The 18,709-nt window shown below is 43.4% G+C and overlaps 1 protein-coding gene across 2 annotated transcripts in view; it reads right to left on the bottom strand.

Moving 5' to 3' along the window:
* CA10 (carbonic anhydrase 10) overlaps window positions 1–18,709 on the bottom strand; it is a 488,094-nt gene that overhangs the window by 18,962 nt on the left and 450,423 nt on the right. For both annotated transcript variants that reach the window (XM_049636447.1, XM_049636446.1), the window contains exons 5-6: window positions 5,854–5,949; window positions 1,256–1,328 (exon numbers count right to left, since the gene is read on the bottom strand). In XM_049636447.1, coding sequence (XP_049492404.1) covers window positions 1,256–1,328; window positions 5,854–5,949 — 169 coding nt within the window. The remainder of the gene's footprint in view (window positions 1–1,255; window positions 1,329–5,853; window positions 5,950–18,709) is intronic.

The following is an 18,709-nucleotide window of genomic DNA, read 5'->3' on the forward strand; positions in this document are numbered from 1 at the left end:
CTGTGATTCTCCAAGTTCATTCGTCACCCCCACTGCCCCATACGCCAGCCTTTTCATATGGAAGTGACTTGGCAGTGAGCACTTGTGGGGAGGGCTGGTGTCTGGCCATTTTTATACTTCGGGAGACTTGCCTGGTGTCTGTCATGGGCAGGTGTGTGGAAAATGTTTTCTGAATGCGTGAATAAATGAATGAGGGAAGGGTTCTCCATACTCTCCTTCCAGCAGTCCATGGAGACCCGAAAGCATTCACTCTGTCTTTCCCCCATCACCACTGGAAGCAGAAACAGCAGACAGAGCTGAGCTCCTGGCTTGGCGAAAGGGTGCTCCGCAAGGATGTGGGTATAAGAATGTTTGCATTTTGCTTTTTACTTCGGTGAAGTCATGATCTACCTATTGCTTAATTCAAAATCCCAGACCCAGAAGGACCCTAGAAACCTGAAGTTGAACTTCTTCACTTTATAGATGAAGAAACAGAGTTAACATGAAGAGGCTCCTTGCTTAAGGACAAAGTCAGGACCTGAATCCCACTTTTCTGCTCCTTCCTAATTAATTTAAAAAATAGTTTTTCCTGTCCTACTTCTTTCATCTCGAGGTGTGAGGTATAACTTTTCCTAGACCCTGCAACTTCTGGGATTGCTCTGGGAGACACAATAGTTCCCTTTTCCTTCTTCCCCTTTCAACTTTGCAATGTTCTTTCTTTTCTGCTTAAGGATCCTGGGGAGAAAACATTCTAGAAACCTGAAGGCATGGAAATGGACAGAGTCCTCTAGAGCAGGAGATCACACATAGCAATGAAGAAAGATGCCACCCTTCCTTGGCCTGAAAAGGGACTCAGTGACAGAGAGAGGGAGATGTGGTCCAGCTCTGGAAATGTTGAGGTTGGATCCAAACTACCTGGTGAATGCTTTTTCAATCACATAACTGGCAGAGCCCCAAATGTGGCCAGCTGACATGGTGGAGTTTGTGAGCTAGTGGAGTCCCCCAGCTCATTACCAATCCATGGGATAACGATGACCATCATCATAATAATCATTATCGCCTTAGACAGGCGTGGATGACAAAGACACCCCGGGGACGTCCTTTTGAAATGAGCTGCTTCTTAGCCAACCCTGACTCTCCAGAGTGACTTTCTAGAGAATTAAAGGATCATGAAGCTGAAAGAGGCCCTCTGAGATCATCAGTTCTGGCTTTCTGCCTTCAGACAGGACTAACCTTTATAGAATAGTTGCTGTATAGGAAATTGAACCAAACTTACTTTTATATGTTATTCTTGTGATAGTATCTCTGTTGAGCATTCGATTAAGAAATGGGTTTGATGAATCAGAAACCTAGGAGAGAAAAGAAAATATTAATGACTGGGCAGTACTATCCCAGGATGAACACTGCCTCCATGCATTCACGTATTCATTCATATTTACTGAGTGCCTACCATGTGCCAAACACCGTGGTGGCTGGAAATTCAGACATTAAATACACAGACTATGCTTTCAAGAAATCCCAGTCTAGAGAAAGAAGACAGGTGAGTAAATGAATGGTTATAATAGAATGTAAAGAGTGCTATGATAGAATCACAGGTGTGATGATATTAGAGGAAGTTCACTTACCTGGGGCATCTGGGGAGCTAAGGAATGAGATGAGTCTTGAAGGATGGGTGGAAGTTACAAGGTGCTTTGCTGGTAGAGTGTGAAAAAGGAGGGAAGGGTAAGGAAAAAAATTACATACAGAGAATATGTGCATACGGACATGAGGGAGTGAGAACTAGTTATACTTAGGCAAGTACTTCCGGGGGAAAGATGAAAGGTGAGGCTAGAGAGGTAGGTAGGCAGGGGTTAGCTCATATCAGGCTTTGAATGTCATGTGAGGACATTTTAAGCTTTATTCTGTAGGGATGAGGAACCATCAAAGAGTTTTAAGTAGAGGGTAGGGAATGACATTTCAGGAAAGGGACAGTTAATCTAAGTAGACAGAGAGAAAGAGTACCCAGAAGAGAGGCATTAGGAGATGAAAAAAAACTCTCTAAGACTATAGAACCTTATATCACTGCTTATTATCACAAGAATAAAATATACCATAAGCCATGCCATTCAGTCAACCAATCATCCATCCATGCGTCCATCCATACACCCACCCATCCATCCATCCATCCATCCATGCATCTATCCATGCGCCCATACATCCAATCAATATTTACCAAGTGCTTATTACAAGCCAAACATTGTACTAGATGTTCAGGGATCAGTTCTCATTTTGTACCCATGCCCTCAGGTCTCCAAATTCCTTCTTTGGGAGAACAAGGCAAGCTTCGAGGGTCTTAAGCCAGAGGACCACCATTTGGAGACTGTGATGTGCCCTCAAATAGCTGTGCACACTGTTTTATTTACCACCTCCCTTCTACTCAGTCTTTTCCAAAGTATGAGGATTCATCTAGTCATTTCTCTCCTACTTCTCTCAGTTCTGCAATTTACGCCTCAGCTGCTAATTGGATGCTGTGACACATCAGCATTTTAGATTTGATTTATTCTGAGGGCGGGAAAAATTGTAGCAGATGATGATGATTATTATTAGATAAGCAACAGGTAATTTTTAGTTTGGAGAAAGCACAGACTGTTTATTTTCCCTCCATCTGTCTCTCCTTTCCCACACAGTTTCCTGGGTGTGTTGTGGTGAGACAAACGCACACCGGCGGGGGGCTTGGTGAGTGACAATGCTCAGTGGAATTCTTCAAAGCCACCCCCAAATGGAGAGAAGTCCCAAAGCAAACACTGCTGCTCCTCAGAAGCTTTTGTGGCAAATTTAGCTTCTCCTTTGACATCCTGTTTGGCCATTTAAAACATAGCTTGAAGCCACCTGTTTGTGCCAATTCACATGAAAAGAGAGACAAAAAGATACTGCCATGGCAGGTAAGGAATCTGCTGTCCCCCTTAAGTGGGTGCCCTGGGCTCCTGGTACCCAGTGAGTCTGGACAGCGCTAACGTTGGGACTGGACCCTTTTGAAAAGCTGATTAAAAATAACTGAAAAATTTCCAAAGTGCACACAGATGATTTGTGGGCTCTAGTGTGTTCGCGGCATGGGAGGGAGGATAAAGTATGTACTGGGTATAAGTGAGCTTAAGTGGGAAGTTAATGGTGTGTGATTGAGCAGTAATTACAGCCAAACCTCAGCTCCCTGTGGTCATGGGAAGGATGGGGGATTAGAAGGGGACAGAGATAAATAAAACCCCCAGATAAACAATTCCCTTATTTTAGCCAACAACTCCAACCTTTCAACGACTCAGCTTTCAGCAGGGTGCCATCTCTAGGGATCTGCTTACCTAGAGGTGGGGGCCTCTCGTTTTCTATGCCTGCCTACCAGGCAGGGAGCTGGGAAGAAGAGGCAGAAAAATCAGAAGGAGGGAAGGACCACCAGAGCCTGTGTGCCCTTAGTGCTAAGGGCTTAGGTTCACCTCATTTCTAGGCCCGTGCCGAGTACAGGACCCGCCTGTGTCCCACATTCAATCAGTGTTTCGGGATGAGTAAATGACAAGTCTCAGCTTGGATAACTCACTGTGAAGCATCTGGGAGTTGATTATGTTGGACAAAGATAGAAATGCTGTGGCTTATTTTGTTTGAGGTCTGGCCAGAAAGTGTCAGCTTTGCTCAGGAAAAGACTGGAAGCATCCCTAGGGGCCAAACTGGCCTGAGAAGGTGCAGGCGTTAGTCCTCACCTTTTCACTGACTGCAGGGGCAGAGGCGGAAGTTCCTCCAGCAACCCACAGGGACGCAGCCAAGACCTGTGTCAGTATTCTTGGTGCACAGCGTGCTCCTGCCAGAGCTGGTGAAACACGCCCATAGTTTGCTGTTGAGGAGGCTGACTTCCTGGAGTATCAATCACCCTGTCAGCTGTAATGTGCCTGAGCTTCCAGGATGACATCTGCTGACTCAGGTGCTTTGAGCAAAGTGAGGCAGTCAAGGGCCAAGGCTGAAGCACCCACCAAAGAACGGGCATTGTTGGGCAGCCCAGGTTGGCTGACATGGAACCCTGGCATCGGGAAAGCCAATGAAGGAGGTGAGCTCCCAGGCATGCATGATGCAATATTGTGACACAGCAATGAGCATGGTCCAGGATGAACACACTAGCTGTTACCAATGTCATGACTGTGGCTGGTTGAGGGATATGGGAATTGTCCTTGTGCTTGTGGGTAGCATAGGGATGTGGGGGAGATGTTTATGAATATCATGTTCTGTCTTCTTCATCTCAGTTGCTTTCTCCATGCTCTGTTGCGGAGGCATATAGTGTGAATAAGGTCATAGTATTAAAATCAAGGAAGACCTGGGCTCCATTCCTGGATGGGCTGTTAAGAGCTACATACACTTGGGTGGAAAGCCAAGATTCTCTGAGCCATTTTCCTCATCTGCAAGATAAGGACACTAATGCCTACCCCACAGACTCATTATTTGGGTTAAGTAATAAAATCTCTGTAAAATACACATCTCCATTGCCTGGAATTCAGGAATCTCTGTTCATTATAACAGGGTCTGTGACAGCACCACGAGGTGTAGGGCAGGGACTGGCAGGATCTGTGCTAGGATCAATTTTCTTTGGGGAATCACATCAGGTACTCAGAAGGCATGGCAGCCTAAAAATATGCTTCCTTGGCCAACAGCCCCTTCCTATATTTGCCGATGACAAGCTACAGGAGTTTGGTGGCCAACATGTCACAAATGCCTCTGCCCAATGTACAGTTCTGCCCAGGCCACAAAAAAGGCCTGACGGGAACCAGGTGAGGGAGAGGAACTCAGGAGGTGGCATGGGCTCTGGAGAAGGATGACCAGATGGCACAAAGTGCCTATTGCAAAGGGTGATGCTTTTGGGGAGGGAATAGTGGGTATAGTGTCTGGGGTACCCCCATGCCTATTGTCCTAAGCAGTGATGATGTCACCACGAGAACTCTGTTAAAAACCCCCAGTAGCAAATGCTGGATTTCTATTGATCATATCCACCAGATTCCAAGTTCCAACTGGGGCACCTCCTCTCACAATCTGGTCAAAACTTCCCAAGGGGCTGACACGGCAACTTCCAACTTTTGGAACTGTCACACATGCCTTTTTTTTCTCTCTCTCTCTCTTTCTTTTTCCAATTGGAAAGACATTTCTTCTTTGTCCATTTTCTTTTAACTGTGCATACCTGCTTCACTCCATATCTGTCAAAATGCTCAAGGGGAGTATTTTTTTTTTTTAACAACTTAGAATTTTCACGGCTGGAGACCTGTCATTGTCGTTGACTGTTAGGGAGGTGTAGAGTCTCCTAAGAATGTCATAAAGTCAGCCATGGTGATCTTTGCTTAATTTCTCCTGGGGATACTTATGAGGGAAAGGGGAGGATAGGAGGTGATGTTCAGAGCATCTTCAGGGAAGCTGGAGGGAGCTGTTCAGGGCAGTGCGGGAGGGGAGGGACATCCCACATTGCCCTTGCATCTCTGTTTCCAAGGGGCAACTGGTGGACAGGATTGTGATCCTGTGAGCTGTCAGGGAGCCACCCCTCCCCTTCTGTTGCATCCTTTTGAATCTTTTGCATGATGTGGGACCTGAAGCCTGTCCTTGGATCTAGCACGCGTTTTCTTTCTGAGACAAAGGCTGCCTAAATCCTCAGGCCCCTGATGCTATGAAATGGAAGAACCATCATTTTGTTGAGTCTTCATGAAAGAGACCTCTTTTTTCATAGATCTCATGGATATAAAAGTCACCACCCTGCAGCTTTTCCTGGGCATGGACATCACCCCTTTTGTTATTTCTAAGATCCAACAGAGACTAAGCTGGTATTCCGACCTGGGGTGGGAATGGCAAGAAAAGAACGAAAGAACGAAAGACACTTACTTTTATAAATATAGAAACTACCACCAATCCATTAGGGCTCTTTGCGGCTTCTGTGACATTTGTGTATAACTCATGGTTATAGTGGATGAGCTGCACCTGGCAGGAGGGAAAAACAGCAGTAAGAACAATAGTCTCACATGAAAAGGTGTGAGGCACAGCATAGCCACCCTACAGAAGGGTTCACCATAAGGTGCATTGTAGAACAATTGTAAAGGCAATCTTGTAATTGAAAGCAATTCAGGGAGGTGTGTGTGTGTGTGTGTGTGTGTGTGTGTGTGTGTATAATGCATGCACACACACACACAGAAAAGAACCCATACATATTTGCAAATGTTTTCTGGTAATAATCATGCCTTTAATAAGCTCAGTGCCCATCTGGCTCTGGCTCCAACCCAGGACATTCCCCCTAAAGTGTGTGTAAAGTGAGTTTCCCTTATTAGGAGTAGAACTGCCCTGTAGGGGTGGACGCGCTCTCCCGGCTGCATCCACAGCTGTCACTGGCACTGAGTGAATCTTCCTCATGGCCTTGGGCAAGCAGGGAATGGTTAGGTTCTGAGTTAGCCCAGTGACTCTGAGAGGACAGTGGCCAGCCTATGAAATGCCGAAGTCCTGACAGAGAGAGAGTGATGGCTGAAGCTCCTGATGCACCAATCTGCCAAGGTCATCTGACCGTGCGGGACTCAATTCCCTCCTTGCTCAGTGAAAGTCAGCACTCTGCTTGTTGAGCCTTTGTGCCATAGTTAGTGTGGGTAGCACATGGAGTCTTGGATCTTGGCTCCAGAAAACTAGGGTTTCCCTCTTTTACTTAATTTTTTGAAAATTATTTTCTAAGAAATTTTGAAACATAGCACACAAACATGTTCAACTAATGCCCCACCAATTTTTAGCCATATGAATAATTTACTCCACCTCACTGAGACTTGATTGCTTCCTCTGAAAAACAGGTGTGATTTTCTCCTTAGAATTCATCTCAGGCTGTGGTTTTAAAATAGATTTTTAAAAAAATCATGGAGGTATAATATTTGTAACAAGCTAAAAAAAGTTTCCCTCCACCTTTGTGTAATCCTAGCCCAAGCAATATGACTATTAGCAGCTTAGCATCTATCCTTCCAGATATATATTTTTTATGCTTATAGATCACACACAGATACACATGTAGGGTTTAAGAAATCATATAGGTCTAAGATCTATAAATTCCTAGGATCATCTAGGATCCTAGAAATTTTCTAGGATTGATAAATTCCTAGAAACACACAACCTACCAACACCGAATCAAGAAGAAATAAAAACCTGAACAGATTAATACAAATAAAGAGAACTGAAGTAGTAATCAATCTCCCACCCCCCAACAAAGAAAAGCCCTGGACCAGATGGCTTTGTGGGTGAATTCCACCAGTCATTCAAAGAAGAACGCATACTGATCCTTTTTAAACTCTTCCAAAAAATTGAAGAGAGAATACTTGCAAATCTGTGAGGCCAGCATCATCCTGATACCAAACAAAGCCAAAAACTTTAAGAAAAGAGAATTATAGGCCAATATCCCTAATGAACACAGAGGCAAAAAACCTCACTAGAATTCTAGCAAACTGAATTCAATAACACATTGAAAGCATTATACATCAGGACCAAGTAGGATTTATTCCTGGGACGCAAGGATGGTTTAACATATGTAAATCAATTGGTGTGACCTACCACATTAACAGAATGAAAGATAAAAACCACATGACCATCTCAATAGATTTAGAAAAAGCATCTGGCAAAATTCGCCATCCATTCACGACAAAAACTCTCAACAAAAGCAGGTATAGAAGGAACTTACCTCCACACAATAAAGGCCATATATGAAAAGCCCATAGCTAACATCATAATCAATAGGGAAAAACTGAAAACTTTTTCTTTAAGATCCATTACAAGGCAATGATACCCAATCTTTCCACTTCTAGTCAACATAGTGCTGAATGTCCTAGGCAGAGCAATTAGATAAGAAAAAGAAATAAAAGGCATCCAAATCAGAAAGAAAGGAGGAAAATTATCTCTCCAGATGAAATAATCATATATGTAGAACACACTGAAGATTCCCCCACAACAAAAAACTGTTAGCACTAATAAATGCATTCAGTAAAGTTGCAGGATACACATTCAGCACACAAAAATTGGTGGCATTTCTATACACTAACAATGAAGTATCTGAAAAGGGAATTAATAAAGTCAATCTCATTTACAATAGCAACAAAAAGAATAAAATACAGTTGACCTTGAACAACACAGGTTTGAACTGAGCTGGTCCACTTACATGTAGATTTGTTTTTTTTTTTTTTTTATAAATACAGTACAATATTGTAAATATTTTTTCTCTTCCTTATGATTTTCTTAATAACATTTTATTTTCTCTAGCTTACACAGGTAAGCTTACCTGTTACCTTAACACAGGTATGTACAAAATATGTGTTACCTGACTTTATGTTATCTATAAGGCTTTTGGTCAATAGTAGGCTATTAGCAATTAAGTTTGTGTGAAGTCAAAAGTTCACAAGGATTTTTGACTTCATGGGGGTTGGTACCCTTAACCCTCACATTGTTCAAGGCTCAACTGTACTTAAGAATAAGCTTAACCAAAGAAGTGAAAGGGTTGTACACCAAAAACTATAAAGCAGTGATGAAAGAAAATTAAAGAAGACACAGATAAATGAAAAGTCATCCTGTGCTCATGGGCTGGAAAAATTAATATTAATGTTGTTAATGTTTATACTACTATTCAATTAAGTCTCTATCAAAATTCCAATGGCATTCTTTACAGAAATAGAACAAACCTTCCTAAAATTAATATGGAACCACGTAAGACTCTGAAAGAGACAAAGCAATCTTGAATAAGAAGAACAAAGCTTCCTGATTCCACAATATACTTCAAAGCTATAATAATTTTATGTCAGTATAGTACTGACATAAAAACATGTATGGACTGGTGGAACAGAATGAAGGGCCCAGAAATAAATCCATACACTTATGGTTAACAGATCTTCAACAAGTATGCTAAGAATACACAATGGGCAAAGGATAGTCTCTTCAGTAAAAGATGTTGGGAAAATTGGATATCCCATGAAGAAGAATGAAATTGGACCCTACCTTACATCATATATCAAAGTTAACTTAAACTAAAGACTTATAGATAAGACCTGAAACGGTAATATAGTAGAAGAAGACACAGGGAAAAAGCTTCTTGGCAATTTTTGGTCATGACACCAAAAAGTACAGGCAATAAAAGCAAAAGCAGACAAGCAGGATTGTCTCCAACTAAAAAGCTTCTGCACAGCAAAGGAAACAATCAAACAGTGAAAAGGCAACCAATAGGATGGAGAAAATATTCTCAAACCATGTATCTAATGAGGGTCAATATCCAAACTATATAGGAAGCTCATACGACTCATTAGCAAAAAACCAAATAGCCTGGTTAAAAATAGGCAAAGGACTTGAATTGACATTTCTCAAAATAAGACACACAAATGGCCAATAGGTACCTGGAAAGGTGCTCAACAGCAACAGTCATCAGGAAAATGCCAATCAAAACCACAATGAAATATCACTACACACTTGTTAGAATAGCTATGGTCCAAAAGACAAGAGATCACAAGTGTTGGTGAGGATACAGAGAAAAGGGAACCCTTGTAGTCCGTTGATAGGAATGTAAACTGGTATATCACCATCATGGAAAACACTATGGAGGTTCTTCAAAAAGTTAAAAATAGAACTACCATTTGATTCAGCAATACCATTCTGGGTATAGATCCAAAGCAAATCTGGATCTCAAACAGACATCTTCAGTCCTATGTTCATTGCAGCATTATTCACAATATCCAAGATATGGAGATAACCTAAGTTTCTATTGATGAATGAATGGATAAAGTAACTGTATAAAGGAAAATAAGATGGAATATTATTTATCCATAAAAATGAAAGAAATCCTGCCATTTGTGACAACACGGATGAACCAGAAGGACATCATTCTAAGTGAAATAAGGCAGACCCAGAAAGACAAATACTGTCTGATCTCACTTATGTAAAGCATCTAAAATAGTCACACTCATAGAAACAAAGAATAGCTTGGTGGTTGTCAAGGGATGGGGGAGGGAGGGGAAATGAGAGGTTGGTCAAAGGGTTCAAAGTCTCAGTTATGCAAAATAAATGAGTTCAGGAGCTCTGAGTACAGCCTGGTGATGATAGTTAACAATAGTGCACTGTATACTTGAAATTTGCTAAGAGTACAGTTCTTAAATCTTTATACACGCACGCACAATAGTAACTACGTAGAGGTGATGGATATGTTATTTAATTTGTCTGTGGTGATCTTTCCAAAATATATTCATACACAATTTTTACATTTCAAAGAAAACTCAAAAAGTTGTTAAAAAAATGAATAAACCCAGTAACAATGGAATCATTTCTAAGTATGATTGTGGACTTGATTTGTTAAATTTAAAAATAGTTTGTGGCTGTCTTTATAAGTCAGTGTGTACAGAGCTACCTAAGTCTTTACAATAGCTGTACAATTTTCTGTTGCACGAATGCCCCACAACACATTTAACTAGCCTCTTACTAGCTTTCTGGTTGTTTCAATTTTTTCTTCTCTCTGATAAACAATGTCACAGCAAGCTGAGCATATATCTCTCTGTAGTGGTGTTAACATTTCCACAGGCTGATTTGAGAATCTAGTAAGATAGTGTATGTAAAATGGTTTTGTGCCTCTGAAAAGTTTAAGTGTATTCATTATTACCAATATCCTGTAACACATTAAAAAAAAGGAAGTGAAGTTTCAGAAGCTAAGGAAGTCAATGATAAAAAAACAAAAAAAAAAGGAAAAAGGTGCTTTTCTTTGATTTTTGAAAAAACCGGAGTGCCTGGGTGGTTCAGTTGGTTAAGTGTCTGGTTTGTGAGTTTGAATCCCGCATTGGGCTCTGCATTGGCAGTGTGGAGCTGGCTTGGAATTCTCTCTTCCTCTCTCTCTGTCCCTCCCTGGTTCATGCTCTCCCTCTCTCTCAAAATAAATAAATAAACTTAAAAAGATAAACCACCTCTAACACAGTGGTTTGCAACCTTCAGGGTGCATTCAAATCACCTGGGTGCTTTTAATACCCACCTGTGCTTGCTCCCCCAATTCTGATTTAATTGATTTGGGGTGGGGACAGAGCTCTGGGATTTGTTAAATGCTCTCCAGCTAGTGGGCAGCTGAAGTGGAGAACCAGTGCAACATAAGCAATGAGCCTCCACATCCCATCAATGCCCAATCGCATGGATAGAACCTTGGATCTGAGAAAACCCTGAACATCTTGAGTCAGTAGAGCTTTTCATGGAGGGAGCATGGTATTGCTGCTCTTGAAATATCCTACGTGCGTATTGCTTTTTCACTTCTTGTGCGTTTTGCCAATGGTGGCAGATGGTCATACAGCAGCTCTTCTGCAATCAGAAAGTCAACCATAGGCAGGGGCTGGCAAGTGTGGTCTGCCAGTTTATCAGGCAGGTTGTTCAGGCCTATGCTTATCATTTGCCTTCCTCCCTCCCGCTCACCCACACACACAGCCAGGACTTTCTGCAGGTGGAGAAGTGTTGTCATGTGGAAGAACCAGGAGCTGTAGGGGACCTGCCACACCCCCCTTCAGTGTTGAGTAAGCTTATTAATGAGAATCAAAACACATCCTGCCATCTGCTAAGATCTTCCCACCAGGTGACCTACAAAGCCACCTGGGGATGTGCCAGTGCTACAGGGTATGCCTCGAAATTTCAGCGTGTTCTGAGAACCTGGCATTGGAGAGATGGGAAGTGGAAGGCAGTCCAGTGGAGTGGTTCTTCTCTCCAAATTACAAGACTGAAAAATGCAGGGAGAAGTCTCTTGAGCCATGAGGAGGCCCACAGGCTGGCATTCTGTAGGGGCCAGGGACTGTGAGAAAGGGGATGGTAAATATAGGGGTGAGGCTGTGCTCTGCTCTAAGCTTAAGTCGACACATCTGGCATCTTGATCTGATGTCTTGCCTCCTCTTTGTTCCAAGGTAACTTGGCTAGGATTCTGAGATCATGAGCTCTGGTTCCTATTAGGAGTCATTGATGGCCCGCTTCCTATGTTAGGTTGAACCATATGAAATTGACTTTTTGATCTACCAAAATGGTGATTTTACAGAATTAATATAATCTTAAAATAAAGCTATTTTGAATATAGCATATTCCCCCTCCCAAGGCATACAAATCAGATGTTAAAAAGATCCATAGTGCTTTCCTACTCAGTGTGTACTGCAGGGACCAGCAGCTCCATGGCCTCCAGAAGGGAACTTGTTAGAAATGTAGAGTCTTGAGCCCTACTCTAGATCTCCTGCATGAAAATCTGCATTTTAGCAAAACCCCAGTGATTTGAATGCACATGAAACTTGGAGAAACACTGGTTTAGCAGACACTGTTTGTTGGCTGGCAGAGCCCTGTCGTGTCTGGCTGTTCCCTGCTCTTCTGGTTCATTTAGACTGGGTTGAGGGGTATGTGAATTATGTATGTGAGGAGATGGGCTGAGTCCAGATCATAGAAGGCCCAGAAGATGACCTATGGAAGGGTTCTGAGCAGAGGGTAAGATAATCAGCATGGGCTGTAAGAAGGCAGATTAAAGCAGGGAGAGCCTGGAGGGAGGGAGGGCATACTTTCAGGAGGCAGCTATTTCAGGCAGACAGTGTTCCGTAGGAGCCTCAGAATGTGTATGTGTTTGGGATGAGTGGGAACTCCCAAGCCTCAGAACTGTCAGGAGCCCCAGAAGACCCTACGAGGCAGCTTGGCAGTGGCCAGGCTTCCTGTTTCCACTTGTCAGGACACAATTCTGGCATTAAAGCAAAGAGCAGAAGATGTATGGGGCCTGCACCAGCTCATGTACCACAAGTAGGGCTTCCCTGTGAAAAAGAGCTACCTTCCAGGTCCCTTCAGTGGCAATTATAGTTCCTGCAGCTGTTGCTTTGTTCGTCTGCAGCCAGGCACCGGGATGCCAATCAAGCACCCACTAACCACTCACGATGTGCATGGTGTGGGTGGGGGTGGGGGAAGAGGGTCTACTGTTGGTCCTGCTGTTGATTTGGGTTGGTGGGGGGAGCAGCCACGTACAGGGTGTAGCTTGCTAGTTAGATTGGCAGGTGGATTCTGAAAGGGATGTCTATGGATTACTTCTTGCCAGTTACAGGTAATATTTTAAAACCCAATGCCTACAAATTTAGTATTTTTAATAATTTGCATGAGCACTCAGGTATGGCCTGAGACTCAACTTTGGCATTTACTCAAGGTAATCAGTGTCTGACATGAAATAAGGGATAGCAAGTGGATGTTTGACCTCTTAGCAAGTGCAAGGACACGAAGACAAGAGGGGACAATGTGGAAACTGCTCACAAAAGCAAACTCTTTGGGGGCTACTAGTGACATGCTAATTAAGCACCAAGTTTAGTTATTCATTAAAGAGATGCCCCAAGGACTTTTGTCAGCCTCATTGGAATTACCATGTGAAGTGTTAACTCTGGATTACAGGAAATTATTTTATAATCTTGACTTCTTATTAATTTAGATGGGTGCCCTCACAGAGGGAAATGTAAGACTGAGAAATAGCTATCTTAGAGGATGAAATAAGGTATTGTTGGTTTTTTTCATGATGCTCAGATGCGGCTCAGAGCCTGACACCAGGGTCCAGCACATTCTCTGTACTTAAGTCCTTCGTGAACTCATGGGACTCCTCCTTGTGGCACTAGCTTGAACCTTGTGTTCTCATCCCAGAACAAGCTGCTTCACTCAGACCTTTACAGGGACCTGGAATTCACTTGTTCAAAAAATCTTGGAAGGCCAACTGCATGCCGAGGCCAGCTGGGTAAGACAGATGAAGTCCTTGACCTCCTGGAGATGATTTCAGATAGTATCAAGAGCTTTGAAGGAAACAAACAAGACTTTGGCTTGCAAAGTGGACGGCAGTAGTGGAGGAAATGGGGGCAGGGCATGTGGGAGCGGGGAAAAAGGTCAGGAAGTGTATTGTTGGTGAAGGCTTGTCTGCAGAGGCGACATCCAAGCTGCGTTCTGATGACGAAAAGCAGCTGGGCATACAAGACTAGAGGGAGGCTCCTAGCTGGCAGAGAGAACAGCCTATGCAAAGGGGTAGGGACAAATGGCTGAGTATGGCTAGGAAAGGGTGAAGGACCAGCTCATGGAGGGCTTTGCCGATAATGGTAAAGAGCTTTGATTTTATTCCAAGTGCAACTGGAAGTCACTGGTTTTAAGGAAGAAATCACTTGACCCAAAGTGCGCTTTTGAAAGATTTCCCAGGGCAGAGTGGAGACAGAGGAGATCTTGCCTACCCTTCTTTACCTTACAGCTCAGTTCTAGCCTCAGCTTCTCCAGGAGGACATCCTCCATGAATCACTGACCTTGAGCATCAAGTGCAGCTCCTCTCTGCTCCACGGCGCTCTCATCCAGGGTCAGGTTCAAAATATTTTACAGCTGGGATGGCCTAAGTACTGTGTGATCAGAACAGATGTAAGCCATAGACAGCTGGTACAATCACATGGGCGCTGGATGTTATTGTTGACATTAGCCACCATCATCATTTGTTGATAATCATCACCAACACTTGCTGAACACTTATTTACGAGAGAGATAACACCAGCAGTAACATCACCTCATTTAACCCTCGCAAAATTCCATGAGTTGTGCCGTTAGGTCCATTTGAGTCATGGGGACACCGGGCCTCCATGAGATGCTTTGCTCAAAGGAGTGGTAAGAGTTGGGATTGCACGTAGTTCCTATGCCTGTAGAATTCACGCTCTACTCACACTCATGCACCATGTTATTTTGAAGCTCTTCTTTTCTCTACCTTTGAGTAAACATCTCATGGGCAGGAATGTCTTTCATCATATCATATCCTCTGTGCCTGCCATGGGACTTGTTTGGAGGAGATGTTGGCAGGTGTTTGCTGAATGAATCCCAATTTGCATACTACAGATTCTTCATCCTGGAAGGGGCCTCAGAGAAAACCCGGGCCAGCCACTTCTTTTAAAAATGAAGAAACTGAGGGGCTCCTGGGTGGCTCAGTCGGTTGGGCATCTGACTTCAGCTCAGGTCATGATCTCTTGGTCCATGAGTTCAAGCCCCGCATCAGGCTCTGTGCTGGCAGCTGAGAGTCTGGAGCCTGCTTCGGATTCTGTGTCTCCCACTCTCTCTGCCCCTCCCCCACTCATGCTCTGTCTCTCTCTCACCCTCAAAAATGAATAAATATTTTAAAAAATTAAAAAAATATAAAAATGAAGAAACTGAAACCAGAGAGGTGCCTGCCCAAGATCATATGGTCAATTATACATTGATTCATTCAAAAGCATTCAATGAGCAGCTACTAAGTGAGGGAGAAGAGTACGAGTTGGAGTTGAACAGGGAGGCAGACCAGACCATGGAGAGCCTGGCAGGCCATGCTAAAGGGTCTGGACTCCACTCTAAGGGTGGTGGAGAATTGTGTTTATGACTATACTCTTAAGACCACAGGCAAAGCTTCTGTGCCTCATAATGGAAGTGAGGAGGCTGACTTGTCTCTGGTGACAAGTATTCTCAGCTTCCAAGCTGGCAGGTCATCTTTACTAAATGAGCAGAACTGCTGCAAGCAAACTTCCAAGTCGACAGCAAGTTGTCCTTGTCACTGGTTAGGCTGAGAGCAGCCTGTGGTGTAAAGGTCTCAAACCGAGTTCACACTTTGCAGCAACAAGGTGACCTGCAGGCGCATACCAGGCTGCTGCTTGTTCACCCTTCATGCCTCGGCATGGCTGGCCAGCTGTGTTCTCAGACTCTGACGTAGACACCTTAGTTCGTCTTTCTCAGTGTGGTGCTCCATTATCAGGAGCCCCTCAGTGAACCCAGGAAAGAGCAGCCTTGTAGCAGAAGACGACACACACAGCATTTGGAGTGATAACACCACCACTCTAATTTCCCCTGCTTAAATACCTCAGTGGTTTCCCAATGCTTCCGAGACAAAGACCCAAATCTGAGCACAAGCCTTGTGTGGTCCCTGGCTTGTGCAATCACGTCTCCTTGTTCTATGTGCTCTGGCCAGAGTGACCTTTTAGTCTCCCTTACACACCATGCTTCCTTCTAGGACACCATTCCCTCACCTCTGTGCCTGCCTTTTATTTACAAACTCCTTTAGATCTGAGCTCGAGGGCCACCTCTTGAGAGAGATCCCCATAACCTACCCTCATGGCATCCCGTGCCTTTCCTCTTTGAAACATATCACCGTTTTATTTCAATATATGGTGTGACTGATTAATGCTCATCACTTTCACTAGACTTTAAGCTTCATTCAGGCAAGGATGGTGTCTAATGGGTCCTGTGATGTCCCTTGTGTCCAGCACAGTACCTGGCACATATTAGCTGTAGCAAGGTAGAAACAATTGTAAAATGAGTGAATGAAGCCATGCAGGCTGGAGGTAATACAATCAAACGGGATGTCCGAGGGACAGGGAGAGCAAGGCACCTGGCTGAGCCGGTAAAGGGACAGCTTGGAATCCTAAAGGGTATCTCTAATGGGAACTTGCCACTGGGTACCCCTGGGCAAGGCAGGCTCTCATTATGAACAGGGATAATAATATTAACTACTTCACAGAACTGTGCTGAGGATTTTATAAGACAAAATACAGAAAGCATTTAGCCCAAGGCCTGGCATCTAGTAAGCGCTCAGTAATTAGCTCTTCAGAATTACTAAACAAGCAATTGATAATAGAGCCCTCAGCTCCTGCAGAAACAGGGGTGAGGTGTGTGCAGCCACCTCTTCTAGGTCCTGACTTTGAGTCTGTTCACTCAGGAAGCTTGAGCAACATGTTGCCTGTTCAGAACCTGGATCATTTTCCGATTTATCTTGTTCCGTTCAGACACCCCGTGTTCCGGAGCACCCCGTGTTCCGGGCACTGGATATGAGATGAGGGCTTTTAAAGAGAAACATATTCCCAGTAGCTCATACTATAATTGAGAGGTTGGCAGTCTTTCTGTAGAGTGAGATAGTAAATATATCCAGCTACGTGGGTTATATGGTCTCTGACACAACTCCTCAAGCCTGCTTTTGTATGAAAGCAGCCACGGACAAAATATAAAAGAATGGGTTCCAGCAAAACTCTCTGGGTTCCAGCAAAACTCTATTTTTATAAAAATGGGTGGCAGGTCGTAGCCTGCCAATCCTGCTAGCTTAAATTTGAGAGATGAATACAAAACTTCATGGGCATACGTTACCTGGTAAGTGTTCTATAAAGATAGGAAGAAAATACATGCTGAAGGAATATCAATATTAACCTCTCCTTTCTTTTTAGATGATATTGATTACCACTGTCACATTTCTATAGCCCTTTAAACATTTCAAGGACAGATTCAATTCAGGAGAGTCTGATTCGTTACAGTCAAGACACAAATTCCACCCAGCCTATACTAGACCCCAGGCATCCAGAGATGAATGGTGAATATTCGATTCCCTCAAGGAGCTCACCCATTGTACCCCATTTGTTCCCCAAATAGGCAAAAGATGAAACAAAGGCACAGAGAGGTTAGACAACTCTTCCAAGGTCACACAGCCAAGCGACTCTGGTCTACTTTGCTTTTGAGTGTACAAACATTTTCTTTCCACAAGAAAGGAAAGAGGAAAGGAAAGGTGTTTTGTATTTGAGAGCAGATCACATTTCAATATCGGTTGCTTGGAACAACAATTATAAGCTAGAACTTATTTATAGAGAGTCATTAACAAGTTTGTCTTTATGTGGAAGAGCACACGGTCTGCGGTGGAGAAGGCAGTTTGATATTTACCAACTGCCACATTCTCACCCTAAGGTTTGGCAATTATCACTGTCTGCCTGGTGACTGATCATTTCCTCCATTTTAAGACACAGAATGCAATTATGGCTAAAAATAAAAAGAAGTGCCTATAATTTCATTGACTAAAGACCCCCAAATATGGTCCAGTGATCACAGCAACCTATAAAACGTGAGTGAACTATGGGTATTTTCTCCCAAAAGATAACATAACTTGGATTAAAAAAATTTTTTTTAATGTTTATTTATTTCTGAGAGAGACAGAGTGTGAGTGGGGGAGGGGTAGACACACACACACACACACACACACACACACACACAGAATCCGAAGCAGGCTCCAGGCTCTGAGCTGTCTGCACAGAGCCCAATGCGGGGCTTGAACCCACGAACTGTGAAATCATGACCTGAGCCAAAGTCAGACGCTCAACTGACTGAGCCACCCAGGTGCCTCTACACAACTTGGATTATTTGGTGTTTTGCACTGAGATGAACGATGGTTGACACAAGTGTTGAGTGCTATGTTTGGGTGCAGGAGGGTGCTGGAAAGGCAGCCCTTTGAATCCAGCCAAATGCCTCTTCTGTCCAAATAACCTCGGGCTAGTTGTCTATTCCCTTTGTGCTGTAGTTTCTTCATGTGTAATATGGGAATGCACCTAAGGATCGCCATGAGAATAAAATACAAAATGCACTACACTGTCTTTCAGGAACTAGGCAGGGTATAGTCAAACATGCAAAATAAACAAGGTGACGCATACAAAGTATCACACATATGAAAGGCAGTTATTCAATGTCCCTCGTTTTTCCTTCTGTGATGCAAAGACTGGACATACTTTCCTTCTTACTGGTTTCTGGACTTGAAATCTGTTGTCACAAAACAAATGGCATGCCAACAGTCTTCTAGAGAGTTCTCTCTTCTGAAGAGACATATTTCCCGCACCTTTACCAAGAACCAGTAAGCGAGGCTATTCCCTGATGCTTTTCTCCACCCCCTCCCACCATGAAGCATTCTGAAATAGCCGTTTCTAGA

This window comes from Panthera uncia, chromosome E1 (genome assembly GCF_023721935.1).
Source record: "Panthera uncia isolate 11264 chromosome E1, Puncia_PCG_1.0, whole genome shotgun sequence".
NCBI lineage: Eukaryota > Metazoa > Chordata > Mammalia > Carnivora > Felidae > Panthera > Panthera uncia.